At 39.6% G+C, this 13,154-nt stretch overlaps 2 protein-coding genes across 10 annotated transcripts; both read left to right on the top strand.

Moving 5' to 3' along the window:
• The first annotated feature begins 1,629 nt into the window (after window positions 1-1,629).
• LOC104420739 lies at window positions 1,630-10,885 on the top strand. Of its 9 annotated transcripts, none has more exons than XM_039307374.1 (10): window positions 1,630-1,845; window positions 3,913-4,926; window positions 5,010-5,091; window positions 6,604-6,685; window positions 6,776-6,824; window positions 7,819-8,009; window positions 8,106-8,166; window positions 8,936-9,113; window positions 9,411-10,095; window positions 10,289-10,885. In XM_039307374.1, the coding sequence occupies exons 2-10, from the start codon at window positions 4,770-4,772 to the stop codon at window positions 10,316-10,318; spliced, it is 1,515 nt and encodes a 504-aa protein (XP_039163308.1). In that variant the 5' UTR covers window positions 1,630-1,845; window positions 3,913-4,769; the 3' UTR covers window positions 10,319-10,885. The 9 variants fall into 9 exon arrangements, with proteins under 9 accessions (XP_039163308.1, XP_039163307.1, XP_039163306.1 ...); XM_039307373.1 differs by having other exon boundaries at window positions 3,861-4,926; XM_039307372.1 differs by having other exon boundaries at window positions 3,428-4,926.
• LOC120290454 lies at window positions 3,644-4,651 on the top strand. The gene has a single exon (XM_039306726.1). The coding sequence runs from the start codon at window positions 3,644-3,646 to the stop codon at window positions 4,649-4,651; it is 1,008 nt and encodes a 335-aa protein (XP_039162660.1).
• Window positions 10,886-13,154: the final 2,269 nt, after the last annotated feature.

The raw sequence follows: 13,154 nt of genomic DNA, 5'->3' as shown, positions 1-13,154 counted from the left end.
TTAGACATCAGTACGTTCTTCCGAGCTGCAAAATGCGCTTTCTAATGTGCATTTCAACACGAAATTTCCTTTACCATTTTTCGCGTGCTGATTCCAGCATCGCTACTGCATGCTTTCATTTCCCCTTGTCCATATTAATTGAGTATCTCATCTTCTGCCATTCTTGTATACATATGGATGGGACTTTTCTCTCATTTCGTAGATGCACGCATTATGGGTTATGACTTCGTCAACAAAACTGAACTCAATCCTTTTCAGCCTTTCAGGTATTTGACCGAGTAGCTACAGAGGACGAGGAAAGCTATGTGATTCACGTACTCTCTCGTCGTAGAAAAAGTTCACTTACCGAACCGGGAAGAGGGTGTCTCGATTAGCAGTCTCGGAAATTTTGTCCATAGAGGCTACAGAGCCCGTTTACATGTTGCCCGATTCGGGTCACGCTTTTTTTGTGGATTCATGTAAAAAAGCTTCACTTGATCCTGAAAGTACTGCAACCTCCTCTGGAAGTTTTTGCTCCGAAAGTTGATTCGTCTTTGTGGAGGTGTGCTGCCAAGGTTCTGTGACGAGAGACTTGACGGTCTTATTCCTCGTTGTGAGCATGTATGTTATATAATATAACCCGATAATGCATGTTTCTTTGTTAAGACGATGGATGGATCTTAATTTGAATAGTTAGTTAATATGATTGTCAAAGTTATCTTCCATGAACATCTTATTTTCAAAAAACCGTATGCGGATCTTATTCATCTAAAAAATTCAAGACCCTTTTGACGCCAATTTGCATTGTACATGTACATATGGAAGTAATATTTATGTGAGATTCAATTTAAAACTAGCTATTCCATTACGTACGATATTTGAACGTACAATTTACTACAATCTGGGAGGTTCACTCATTTTATAAGCCAAAAAAAGGAATAACACCAGATTTTCTATTTGACATGGATAGATAGTTTTCTGGACACGCTTATTATGTTTCCAATTTTTGAAGTTCCTCATTGTTTGAATCAAATCATCTCCTGAGCATGTAATTTAGTACTCTGCATATAGAGAGGGGGCCGTCGAACTCGCTAAATGTTAGACGAGTACTTGAGAATGGAGCCGATGGTGGGCTTGGCGGCTCGCTAATTTTTCCTAATCGAGCTCGAGTTAGAAAGTACCGAAGGCAAATTTGGACCGGCTTGGATAAGGCATTTAGTGATACAGTTCGCGACCCGAATATTGAATGTTTGACCAACCAAGAGAGTTTAATTATTTCATTTAAAAATGGATAGATGAAATTAGCAAAAACGAACCTGAGCAAATTCCTAAAAACTTATGGATAAAACAGGTGGGAGAACCGTCATCGTAGGGTGAGAAACCCTGCGCTCTCTTCCTATTCTTCTTGTCGGAAAAATAGATAGACCTTGAGGGAATTAGGGGTTTTACGGTAATGAAGATGACGCGCTGAAGTGAAGAATGCGGTTAAATGCCCACAGCTGCTGACATGACACTGTTCGCTGAACACAGGTTGACCCAATTCCTCGGTTGTGGACACTGGACAGTGCTGGCAATAATTTTTTTTTTTTTTTGGAAAAAGAAAGCGATAGAGAATTTTTCGAGTTGGGCCCCACGCCAGGCGGGGACCAATGTCGTGTTCTTTTCTTGCCGGGCGAGAAACCGGCGAGTCGCCCACGATTCGGCGCGCCACTCAGTGTCGAACTCACTCATTGAGTCGCAGCTCGATTCGAAAGATGTGACCACCCTGTACTAGCACGGATTTGAAGTAAAAAGGAGGCATTCTCTCGTTTCCTGCCATGTTGGCTTCTGATCCGAGCTGAAGGACGCGAGGAAGAGGAGAAGAAGGTGAGGGCGGGCTCTTCTTCCCACTTGCCGTTTACCCCATCCCTGCGTGCTCTTCTCTACTATTTACGTCAATCTGTTATGTGTTTCGTGTCTTGGCGTGTTTCTGCGGTCTCGTTTGAGACCAAGGGAAGGGGCTGTGGGGTTTTGGAGCTTTTTGGGTTTTTGGGGTTCTGGGTCGGTGTTGTTTCTGCCTGTTTCTTGTTTTAGTCGACGTGGGTCCCTTTAGAGTCTTGCTCGGAAGGAAAGGGTGTCTGAAGATACTCTTAGATTGGTGGTTTTCCTCGTCAAGGTTGAAATTTGCGAAGTGGGTTCTGGGTCTGACAAGCACCCGCTTCTGTTGTTCTGCACGTGACGATGCTTTTGGAGATACATGCTTTGGAGTGGGCTCATTTTATGTGTAGGGGGGAAGATGTGAAGCTAATTTGCTTCATTATTATTAGGGTCATTTTATCTGTAGGTGGGGGATGTGAAGCTAATGTGCTTCGGGCATTTGACGTCACAGTAGTGAAGTAATGAACTCCTTAGGCTAATAACCAGCCAACTGTTCCTCTGGTTAATCAGAGTAAGAGCGAACTCCTCGTGGCAGCGGTTGTTTTGCATCTTAGATTTTACTAGTTTTTTGTAGCTGTGAATGATTTCTTTCATCATGTGAGTTAATCAAATATCCGAGAAAGTGAAGAAACTGAGTATGTCTTATTCGAATCCGAGTTCCTGTTGACTAAATATGTTGAGAACTTGTATGGAAGACTGGGAAAGTGGGAGATTCTCTATTTTTATTTGGAGTATTGTTGATTGCCATAATCTTCATGATTGTGATCTCTCCATTTCTCAGCTGGGATTTACAATTCATGTGTGTAGATGACATAATTACTAATTTGGCATGTGTGGCTGCCCCTTGAGGTAATCAAAAGGAAAAGCTGGGTGTTTTGTGTGTTTCTCTCTTTGACTTTCATGTGAACGTACCTCAAACTGATGTATTAGTGCTTGTGGCTTTGTAGATGGGTCATAGGTGGTTTTGGTACTTGTCTGCTGCTGAAGCAATATCTTGAATTGGTTGAGTAGGAAACAGAGTGGCATTCAAATATGAAAATATATTGGGGCAGTAAACCAGATGAAGAATTGGTATTTGTAAGAGAACTTTCTTTTTTTAGAAATTGTCTGAGTAGGATCTGGTTACTTAGTTTCAGTTACCATTGAGGATAATTTCTATGCGTGAAAATGTCAATTAGCTTCAACATTATTGTTTTATGGTGATATGAGTTCTGAATTCCCATTTCATTATGTTAGGATAAGCAACATCTGACAGATTTAAGTTCATGCACATGAGAATGGACGCAAGAAGGGATAACGTGCATGCAGGAAATAGTTGCTTAATTGAAAAGAATTTTGAATGGCCTTAGATTTAGCATCGTTTCTTGGCCTAGTTTACTGCTTTAAGTCTTCTCCATTGTTTTATTTTTCTCCCCAATCAGAGAATTAGGTGTTTTAGTAGAACTGACTGATTGCATCTTACTGTGGGGAAGGTATTTGAAGGCATATATTTCGAACTTATGTGCTGGTTTCATTCACATCCATGTTACAGCTTTGGAATGGTCAAAGGGGCATTAAGGATTGAAATAACTTAAGTATCCATCTCTGGGAAAATTTTCTTGCCCTGCTTTGAAAGAAGAGATCATTGTCCATGAATAAATCTCCAATAGGATGTGATGAGGGACCAGACTGCAAAGTTAGGACGCTAGGCTTTTGGGTTGGAGTAATAGTTCAGTGTCTTGGGTCAATTATTATTCTTAAATAAGTTATGGAGGCAGAGCCGTGCAGTGGTAGTAGCTCAGTAGTGGACAAGAAGAGAAAAAGGAAGAGGGAGGAGAGTAATAGAAATGTTTCAAATCTTGGGATGGATAAAGAGAATTATTTTCCAGAGAAAAATTCATCGTTGAATGTGATTATTTCTTTACCTTCCCCAGCTGATTCAAGCTCAGCCCTGCTGAATGTGATTATTTCTTTACCTTCCTCAGCTGATTCTAAGGCTCAGCCATGCAATGAATTAAATCCTTTACCTGCAAACAGAAAGAAGAAGAAAAAGAAGAAGAAAAGAAAGATCCAGGAAACAAGCACTACTCAAGGTGATACTGGTGCAGAAGTCCCATGTTCTGTACTGCAAGCTAATGAGCTGGACGTTAAATATAATATAACATGTTCCTCTGGCAATTCCCATCAAATATTGGAACATGAGAAGATCCGACCAACTGGTGACGCAAACTGCCTTACCAAAAGGCAAATGAAAAGAAGGAGAAGAGAAAGTTGTGGAGGAGGGAAAAAAGAGGCAAAAGCCAAGGAGAAGGTCTCTGGGAAGAGTGATACGCTCACTAAAATCCCAAATGATGTTCCACAAATCGCTGAATTGGATGAAAATACTCTGAAGGAATTTTCCTCGACCTGTGTTAAGCAAAGCGACATTGAGAAGAATTTGTGTTCATTAGAAAAAGAAGATGTACATGGAGAAGCTCATACCTTATTGAGTGATTTCAGCAGTATGAGTACCTCTTCAAAGAAGAAAAGTGTCAAAAAGCTCAAAACCGATCATAGGAAAAAACCATCATCAAAGTTAACAACAGGAAGTGCGGACATTTCTGAGGACCTTGTACATAAAGAGACTTCCTTTCATTCTGATGAAGCTCGCATCTCTCGTCTTTCAGACAGTAAACCAGAACAAGTAGAAGAAAGGATACAAGTTACATTAGCGCAGGCTTCCATAAAAACTTCGAAAGCAGGGGCTTCAGTTGATTCTGGGCGTGTTTCTTCGTGAGAACTCAAATGGAAATGGTGGCAAGGTAAAGAGGCAGATCAATGAAGGAAATCCTTCGTCAGAATTGTTGGTATCTGAAGGTGATATTAAATCAGATATTAATATCAACAATGGAAGCATGCCTTGGCAAATTCCGGATATATCGTTAGAGAGGACTAGCATTGGACCTTCTAGAAAAAAGCTTCTTATACTTGATCTGAATGGACTGTTGGCAGATATAATTCCATATGTTGGCTTGGGATGTAAACCAGACTTAATTGTGTCAAGAAAAGCAGGTAAAGAGTTGAGAATTCGTGAAAGGTTGATATTTTTTATGTAATCTAATATCATTGTTCTAACTCATTGTTCGCTCTTGCAGTATTCAAAAGGCCCTTTGTTGATGATTTTGTACAATTTTGCTTTGAGAAATTTGCTGTTGGGGTTTGGTCTTCAAGGACAAAGTATGTTGTTCAGTCTATGACCTGCAGTCTTCTCATCCTTGTAATTCCTTTAGCGTTATTACAAGACTCTTCTCTCTGCACACACACGTGGTTGTTAGGATCACAATATAGATTGTAGGATCATGGTCGTACAATCCTGGTACTCAAAAACCTTTGAACAATCTGGATTGTAATAAAAATTGTAGTCTGTTGGGATCGTGATCCAGATCATAGGATTGGGTGGGATTGCCATCCCAACTACGATTCCACTGATCCAGCTTTAGGAGGGAAGTCTGTCTTTTCAGGCAGAGCAAACATGAAATTAGACCTCCTTCCTTCTAGCCCATGGGGGCCACTTTCTTCTTAAATAATGTTTTCAATCCATATTTGGAAAATATACAGCTTGGAGAACTAAGAAAAAAGATGGACATAAATGCACAGTAGAAAACAAAGCAGAGCAGTGACACTCATCTCCTTCTACTTCTTCTTCAGTCTCGAGTCAATGATGAGACGAGTATCAACTACCTCTGGCTCTCTTAATTGTACCATCCTTTGGAGACTAGAGAGGCAAAGCTTCCATCCTTATGCAACCAGAGGAGAGAGATTACCTCTGGAACATCCTTAAGAAATTGGCACCCTATTTTACTTGGCCCAGTAGCGTAATTTGTTTGGATTTGTACTGATTAGACCTCTTAAGCTAAAGGCTAAAGAACTGAAAACCCACGAATAGCAAGTGAAAGTGAGGGTATATTACAGAGGATAAAGAGAGTTAAATCAGAGAGTGTGGATCTGAGATTGGTTTTGTCCTGTGAAATAAAGAAAGAGAAGGTATGTGTATGACCAGAGAGGAGGACAAAATGAAGGATTAGATATGAGGAAAAGGCGGGAAAGGGATCTTTATGCAGCCTTTTCATTGATTGTCATGGAGATTGTTGTGATCCTATTGAATCCACCTCAAGTGAAGCTGATAGACAAATGGCAAGTGGGGAAAACATAAAAGAAAAATAGGGGAAGGAGATTTCATTCTTTTACATTTTCTTAATTTTCTTGACATGGTGCTTCAACTGTTAGTTGAAAAACTGGCAACGGAGAATTTATACCCAAGTGTTCTCTCACAAGGGAACCATGCCTTGGAGCTTCAATACCTCCTTTTAAGGTTAATATGCATCTAATTACAGTGAGTTAACTAAGCATTGGGTCACTTCAATAAAGTTGTAGGATCTTGCGATTTTTTATCTGGCCGTTGAAGATCGCGAAAGGATCCGACTTGGGATCCCGATCCTGATGACCTAGTGTTCTGTGGGTGGGTGTGTGTCACTTCACAATACTGAGTTAACTAAGCATTTCATATTTTAGGGTCATTTCAATGAAGTTGTAGGATCTTATGATTTTTTATCTGACCGTTGAAGATTGCGAAGGGATCCTACTTGGGATCCCCATCCTGACAACCTAGTGTTCTGTGGGTGGGTGTGTGTCACTTCACAATAAAGTTTGCCCAGCTTTAATATTCACTGTGCATTATAATGGTCTTAGTTATTCATTTTACAGGAGAAATGTGGATCCAGTTGTAGACTTTATTATGGGCGACTCCAAAAGAAAATTGCTTTTCTGTTGGGTAAGCAGCTCTCACATGGAGATTTTCTTTTCTATGTCTGTGTCCATTTTGTCCCATTGCTCATCTTGCATGGATGGCGACTGACTGCAGACCATTAAGAAAGAGCAAGGGCTACTTTTCAGTTCCTCATCAGTTTGGTGTAAGATTGATCTCTACAGCTTAATGGAACTAAGAGCCTGAGTGTAGGATCTGCCTCTTTAATTTCAGCTGAAGAGTGGAAAAGTTTTTCTATATTTGTTTCTATTAACTTGTGGCCTCCTGTTTTTCAGATGGAATGAATACCTAGTATTTATTTTCCAACTGATTATATTCTCTTGATGTTTCAAGTTGTCCATTTTATCCCTTGATTATATACTTTGTCAGGTAGTTGATTAGATGAATAAGTTCTCTTTCAACTTTGTGATTGCATCGCTCCTTCCTGTGAATATATAGGTATATCCTTGGAAGCGAGCCACATTTCACCCCATTTGTATGAACTTTATGATATTTTAGTCTTTCACATTAATAAAAATCCTTAACATCCCCGGTTAAGTTGGAAATTGACTTTGTACCCCATGATATGTCCCCTTTCCCTTATTGTAGTTTTCCTTAGATCCTTGGTTTAAGTTGCGTAAGTACATTAAAGTTTTGCTTACAATGCGTAATTAGTAATGTTGGAATATTTAAATATTAAACCACACCTTCATCTAACAATTTAAGCCTTTAGAATAGTTGATAGTGGTTCTAAAAAATCTTACATGGTATCAGAACTATCAGAACTGGAGGTGCTGAGTTCAAATCTTTCTAGACCATATTTGCCTCCCCAATACTAGGCAAAAAAAAAAATACCAGACTTAGCATGAGGGGGAGTGTTAGAATATTTAAATATTAAACGACACCCTTATTTAACAACTTAAGCTTTCAGAACAGTTGACAGTGGTCCGCAAAATCTCACAAGTAAAAGCATATACTTAAACTACTGCAAGTAACCGTTCCTGTAGTAGCTATTGGTTTCCTGTTAAAAAGTAAATTTCTCCACCTTTATGCATCTCAATGATAATAACATCATATCAGTTATATTTTTAGTTTATTGCAGTCTTTATTTTATTAGATTCTATTTCATTGTAGTCATATCTTAATGGAAATTGATTTAGTACAGGATCAGTCTCACTGTACTATGACAAAGTTCTCTACCCTCGAGAAGAGGGATAAGCCCCTGGTTTTGAAGGAACTTAGGAAATTGTGGGATAAGCTCGAGCCTAATCTTCCATGGGAGAAAGGAGCGTATAATGAGTCAAACACTTTGTTGTTGGATGATTCTCCATACAAAGCCCTTCGCAATCCGGTTAGTCAGATAAGCGTTCTCGTCTTGACAGCTGATTTCATTCATAAACAGTATGACTAACGTCACTTTATCCCTGTTGGACCTATCCTCATCCAGGCAAACACTGGAATATTTCCCTATTCATACCACTATAGAGATGCCAAAGACAATTCTATAGGTAAGAGACATTAAAATATGCATGTATTTTCTGTGTTTTAGAAATTTAAAATATCGACAACATTATTTCTTCAGGCACCTTCGCATAGATCTTTTTTTTTATGTTTTATTTAGGATGCATGGAATGATCTCACGAAGAAGCCATAGCAGGTAGCTGAATAAATGATAGTTCTTTTGAAAATGCTCTAATTACCGTTCTGTTGTGCATTCTAAAAGGGTGCAATGGATAGCTGAATCGATAGCGAGTGCTTTCTTTTAGTCTTTTCATGTATAAATTGACCGGGGACAGCATAGTGACATAAACTTGGTCAATTATTTGCTCTGTTGAGTTCATCATCCTGGACATTCATATAGTTGGCACTTTGTTTATTCTACTGTGCCAGAGGTATGAGATATCGCCTTTTGATCTGTTGAAAGTTTTGTTTGTCAGCAGACGTGCAAATCTACTTGGTTGTCTGCCCATAAATTTGTTATTACTGTTGTCCCTAAAATTTCCAGATTTCCCAAGCTCATGGAATCTTATGATCCCGGCTGAGTAAGCTATAGATCAAACTTTTTCTGGCCTATCGTAATACTTGCAAATTTGGCAAGTCAACAGGTCACCTTGTGCATTATTTTGCTACCTCTTATCTGTTACTGTATCGTTAGGCTTTTTATATCTTTCTTGGAAAAAGATCATCCAGTAGCTGATAATGCTCTCATTCTCTCAGTTGTTGCAGTTTTTCATCAGTGCTCTAACTATTTTGTTTGCAAATTAATCCTTTATGCAGGACCTGGAGGTGACCTGCGGGTCTACCTAGAAAGCTTAGCTTTGGCCGACGATGTTAGGAAGTATGTGGAGCAGAATCCATTTGGTCAAAGAGCAATCACAAATTCAAATCCATCCTGGAACTATTATAAGAGGGTGTTAGCTTCGCACCCACCTGAAGATGCTACTTCTATATCGAAGTGAGCACATTTCTTATCCTTCACTTGGATGACAGCTTATTTTGTGACAACTTGAACATCTTTTTTGTTCAAGCTTGTTTAAGAATTAAACAATCGTGTGCATGTTGCATGGCAGCCCCTAGGAATGTTGAGTTCATCTAGAATAGTTGTTACTGTTGTCATATCAGACAATGTTTTGTTTTTTGGGGTGAGAAAAACTTCTTGTTCTGACAGTCAAGTTATAGATGGTGTCTATCTTTACACACGATGAAATTTTTTTGAATACCACAGTAGATAAAACACAGCTTTCCCTTTCAGTCATGCATTGGTTGATGGAATCGGCATCGGCAGTGTTGGATCAAGACAAACAACTTCCTCACCAAAATCTGCCACGTGGATGGACCGGGCTTTACCACATATTGGTGGTGATCGATATGATCCACTTTTTGACAGGATTGAACCCTCTTCAAGTTCAGTCAAGAAAGTTGAATGTGCACATAAGGGGGAATCAGTTTACGATAGCGATGTCATTTTGAGGACCAGTGATTCAAAAACGCCAGTAGATGTGGAAGAGAACAATAAAAGGAAAGAGATTGGAGTCTTTGCTCCACCCATATCCGTAGATGATGATGGGTTTGGTGATACTGCAGGCGTGGAAGTTGGTGCAGTTGAGTATGTGAGCGCCAGTAATTTTATTGATGCAGCAGATGCGACTGAGGTTGAGATGGAGATTGATCAGATTAAATCCACTGGGAAGAGCAAGAAGCACAAGGATTCTAGGTCAATGAAGCCTTTCAAAATTGCCCTTGTGGATTTTGTGAAGGAAGTCCTACGGCCATCATGGCGGCGAGGGAATATGAGCAAAGAGGCATATAAGACCATCTTGAAGAAAACTGTTGACAAAGTAACTGGAACTATGAAGAGCCACCACATTCCGAAATCTCGAGCAGAGATAAATCACTACATTGATTCTTCACAACGCAAGCTGACAAAACTTGTGATGGTAAGTCCTGGTACAATTATTCACTTCTAACCAGATTTACCAAAATTCCAGTGAGGAGAAGTTACATTAAGCATTTTTTACCTTTCCGCACACTAACAGCCTGATGGAAGCAATTTGCAGATATCGTGTGAATTCACCCCATGATTATGTTTTAGCAGGGTTACCTAATGCCACCTTGTTGGTGCTTTTGCAGCGATATGTTGATAAGTATGTCGACGTGTAGATATGAAACCGATGGATTTCAAGGCCATATGTATCTATCATACCAGAGGTTTGGCTGAGCTGTGGACAATTTGGATGTTGAAGTGATATTGAGCAGATATTTCAACCCACCAACCGTTTGCTCTAGTCTATGGATGGGAGTAAAAATTGATTTTGAGGTTAGGGAAAGAAAGCACCCCATTACTGCAGAGCCCGCTGGCATATTACCCGATTCGGCTCAGACTTTTTGGTGGATTCATGTAAAAAGATTCACTTGATCCTGAAAGTAGCACAACCTCCTCTGGAAGTTTTAGCTCCCAAAGTCGGATTCATCTTTGTGAAGGTGTGTTATCAAGGTTATGTGATGAGAGACTGACGGTCTTGTTCCTTGTTGTGAGCATATGTTTCATATAATGTCACCCGACAATGCATGTTTCTTTTGTCAAGATGTGCTCCATTAGTACCATATAGCAAGATGGACAGAAAATTTAATTTGAATAGCTAATGTAATCGTCATAGTATCTCCCATAAACATCTTGTTTTCCAAAGCCGTATGTAGATCTTATTCATCTGAGAGACTTTTTTGACGTCAATTTGCATTTAAACATTTACTTATGGAAATAGTATTCATGTGAGATTCAATTTTAAACCAGCTGTGCGATTACATACGATATTTGGACGTAAAAATACTACGACATGGCAGTTTCGCACATCTATAAGCTAAAGAGGAAAACATTACATAGTTTTCTTAGAATGACACGAGATTTCTATTTGACATCAGTAATTTTCTGGACATGCTTGTGTTTCCAATATTTGAAAGACCTCACCATTCGAATAAAATCATCTCATGAGCATGTAATAATGTACTCTACTATTGAGACGATGCATATAATGGATACTCGAGAACAGACTCGCCTAGGTTGAACTCGAGTTGTAAAGTCCCAGAGGCATATTTGGACGGCTTGGATAAGGGCATTAAGTGATGCAGTTTGTGACCCGAATATTGTATGTTAAACCAACTGAGAGTTAATTATTTCATTTAAATATACATAGATGAAACTAAAGAAAACAATGATAATCTTTTTACACCAAAAAAAAAAAAAAAAAGTGATCGAAAATTTTCAAGTCAGAAAAAGAAAAACCTCAAACCTTGGGGGCCTTGGGCCTCACGCTAGGTGGGGAGCAATGTCGTTTTTTCTTTCTTTCTAGAGATGAAGCATGGTTTCAAAGTAAAACTTAAAACTTGGAGAACCTGGACTATGAGAATCTATAGTTCCGGGTTCTAAGGTATGAAAGTAGATTTCAGATTCTAAAAAATGTGGAACCTATTTAGATGAGTAGTTAGTTAGAGGAATGTGGAACTTATAATACATTTTAATGTTTTTCTTAGTCCATGTCTTCGTGCAATTCTTCGATATTCTAAGTCATTCAATGATGAGAGTATAATTTGTAAAATCTTGGTCTGAATTTTCATTTTATGACTAAAATTTTTTCGTGTTTGTAAATGTAAATTATGATTAGTGAATTATAATCGTTCAAATAATAACATAAGTGAAATCTAATTAGACCCTTGAACTGACTCCGAAACTTATGAAATGTTTTAGATCCTAGGTTCTATGGTATGCAAAATAGATTCTAAATTTCAAAAAATGAGGAATTATTCCAATGGGTAGGTTCTAAAAATAAGAAATTGTTCAAACGATAGATTTCAAATTTTTAAATGAAATTTGTATGAAATTTGGAATTTTTCACTGCTTGCCGAACGCGAAATTGGCTAGTGGCCCGCGATTCGGAGTGCAACTCAGTCTCGAACTCACTCACTGAGTCGCAGCTCGATTCGAAAGACGTGACCTCTGCACTTGCCCGGAGTCGTTTCTTGGTTTGTTCGCTTCAGTTGTTGGAGGGCGCGAAGAAGGTGAGGCGGGGCTCTTCTTCCCCTCGCCATTTCCCTCCCCCTGCGTGCTCTTCTCTCCCATTTTCGCCAACGTGTCATGCGTTTCGTGTCTCGGCATGTCCTTGCGTCTTGTTTGTTTGAGCCCAGCAGGGGCCGTGGGATTTGGAGTTCTTTCGGGTTCTTGGGTTCCGGGTCGTTGTTTTTCTGCCTGTTTCTTGTTTTGGTCGACATGGGTCCCTTTAGATGCTCGTACTTTGGTGGTTTCCTCGTCAAGGTTGAGATTTGCGAGGTGGGTTCTTGGTCTTTCGTGGCGATGCTGCATCCTGGGTCTGACAAGCACCTGCTTCCGTTGTTCTGCATGTAACGATGCTTTCGGAGATGAATGCTTTGGAATGGGTCATTTTATGTGTAGGGAAGATGTGAAGCTAATTTGCTTCATTTTTTAAGGGCATTTGCTGTCACAGTAGTGAAATAACCGGCTCCCTGGGCTAATAACTGGCCAACTGTTCCTCTGATAAATCAGGATCGAGTGAATTCTTCTTCGCACCTTGGATTTGACTCGTTTTTTGTTTGCTGTGATATTGTTGATTAGACCTGGTAGTTTCATAATGGGAATGATTCTTTCATCATGTGAATTAATTAAATCTACGAGAAAGTGAAGAAATTGAGTATGTAGTGTTTGGATCAACAGCTCGGATGACCCTTCAGAGAAAATTGCCTTAATCTAGCATATCCCATTTCGAGTCTTGCTGGTCTGAAGGAAGGGTGTGGCCGAAGATGGTCGTACGTTGGTGGTTTCCTTGTCAAGGTTGAGAGTTGCGAAGTGGGTTCTTGGTCTTTCGTAATGATGCTGCATTCTGGGTCTGACAAGCACCTGCCTCTGATGTTCTGCACGTAATGATGCTTTTGGAGATAAATGCTCTGGAGTGGGCTCATTTTATGTTTAGGGGGAAGCTGTGAAGCT

This window comes from Eucalyptus grandis, chromosome 2 (genome assembly GCF_016545825.1).
Source record: "Eucalyptus grandis isolate ANBG69807.140 chromosome 2, ASM1654582v1, whole genome shotgun sequence".
Classification (NCBI taxonomy): Eukaryota; Viridiplantae; Streptophyta; class Magnoliopsida; order Myrtales; family Myrtaceae; genus Eucalyptus; species Eucalyptus grandis.
Note: the sequence above shows the minus strand (reverse complement) of the source record. Positions and strands in the feature narration are given on the sequence as shown.

Coding starts and splice junctions, on each gene's coding strand:
- LOC120290454 (XM_039306726.1), top strand. CDS start 3,644: ATGGAGGCAGAGCCGTGCAGTGGTAGTAGCTCAGTAGTGGACAAGAAG.
- LOC104420739 (XM_039307374.1), top strand. CDS start 4,770: ATGCCTTGGCAAATTCCGGATATATCGTTAGAGAGGACTAGCATTGGA. Junction 4,927..5,009: donor AATTGTGTCAAGAAAAGCAG/GTAAAGAGTTGA, acceptor TCGCTCTTGCAG/TATTCAAAAGGCCCTTTGTT. Junction 8,010..8,105: donor ACAAAGCCCTTCGCAATCCG/GTTAGTCAGATA, acceptor ATCCTCATCCAG/GCAAACACTGGAATATTTCC.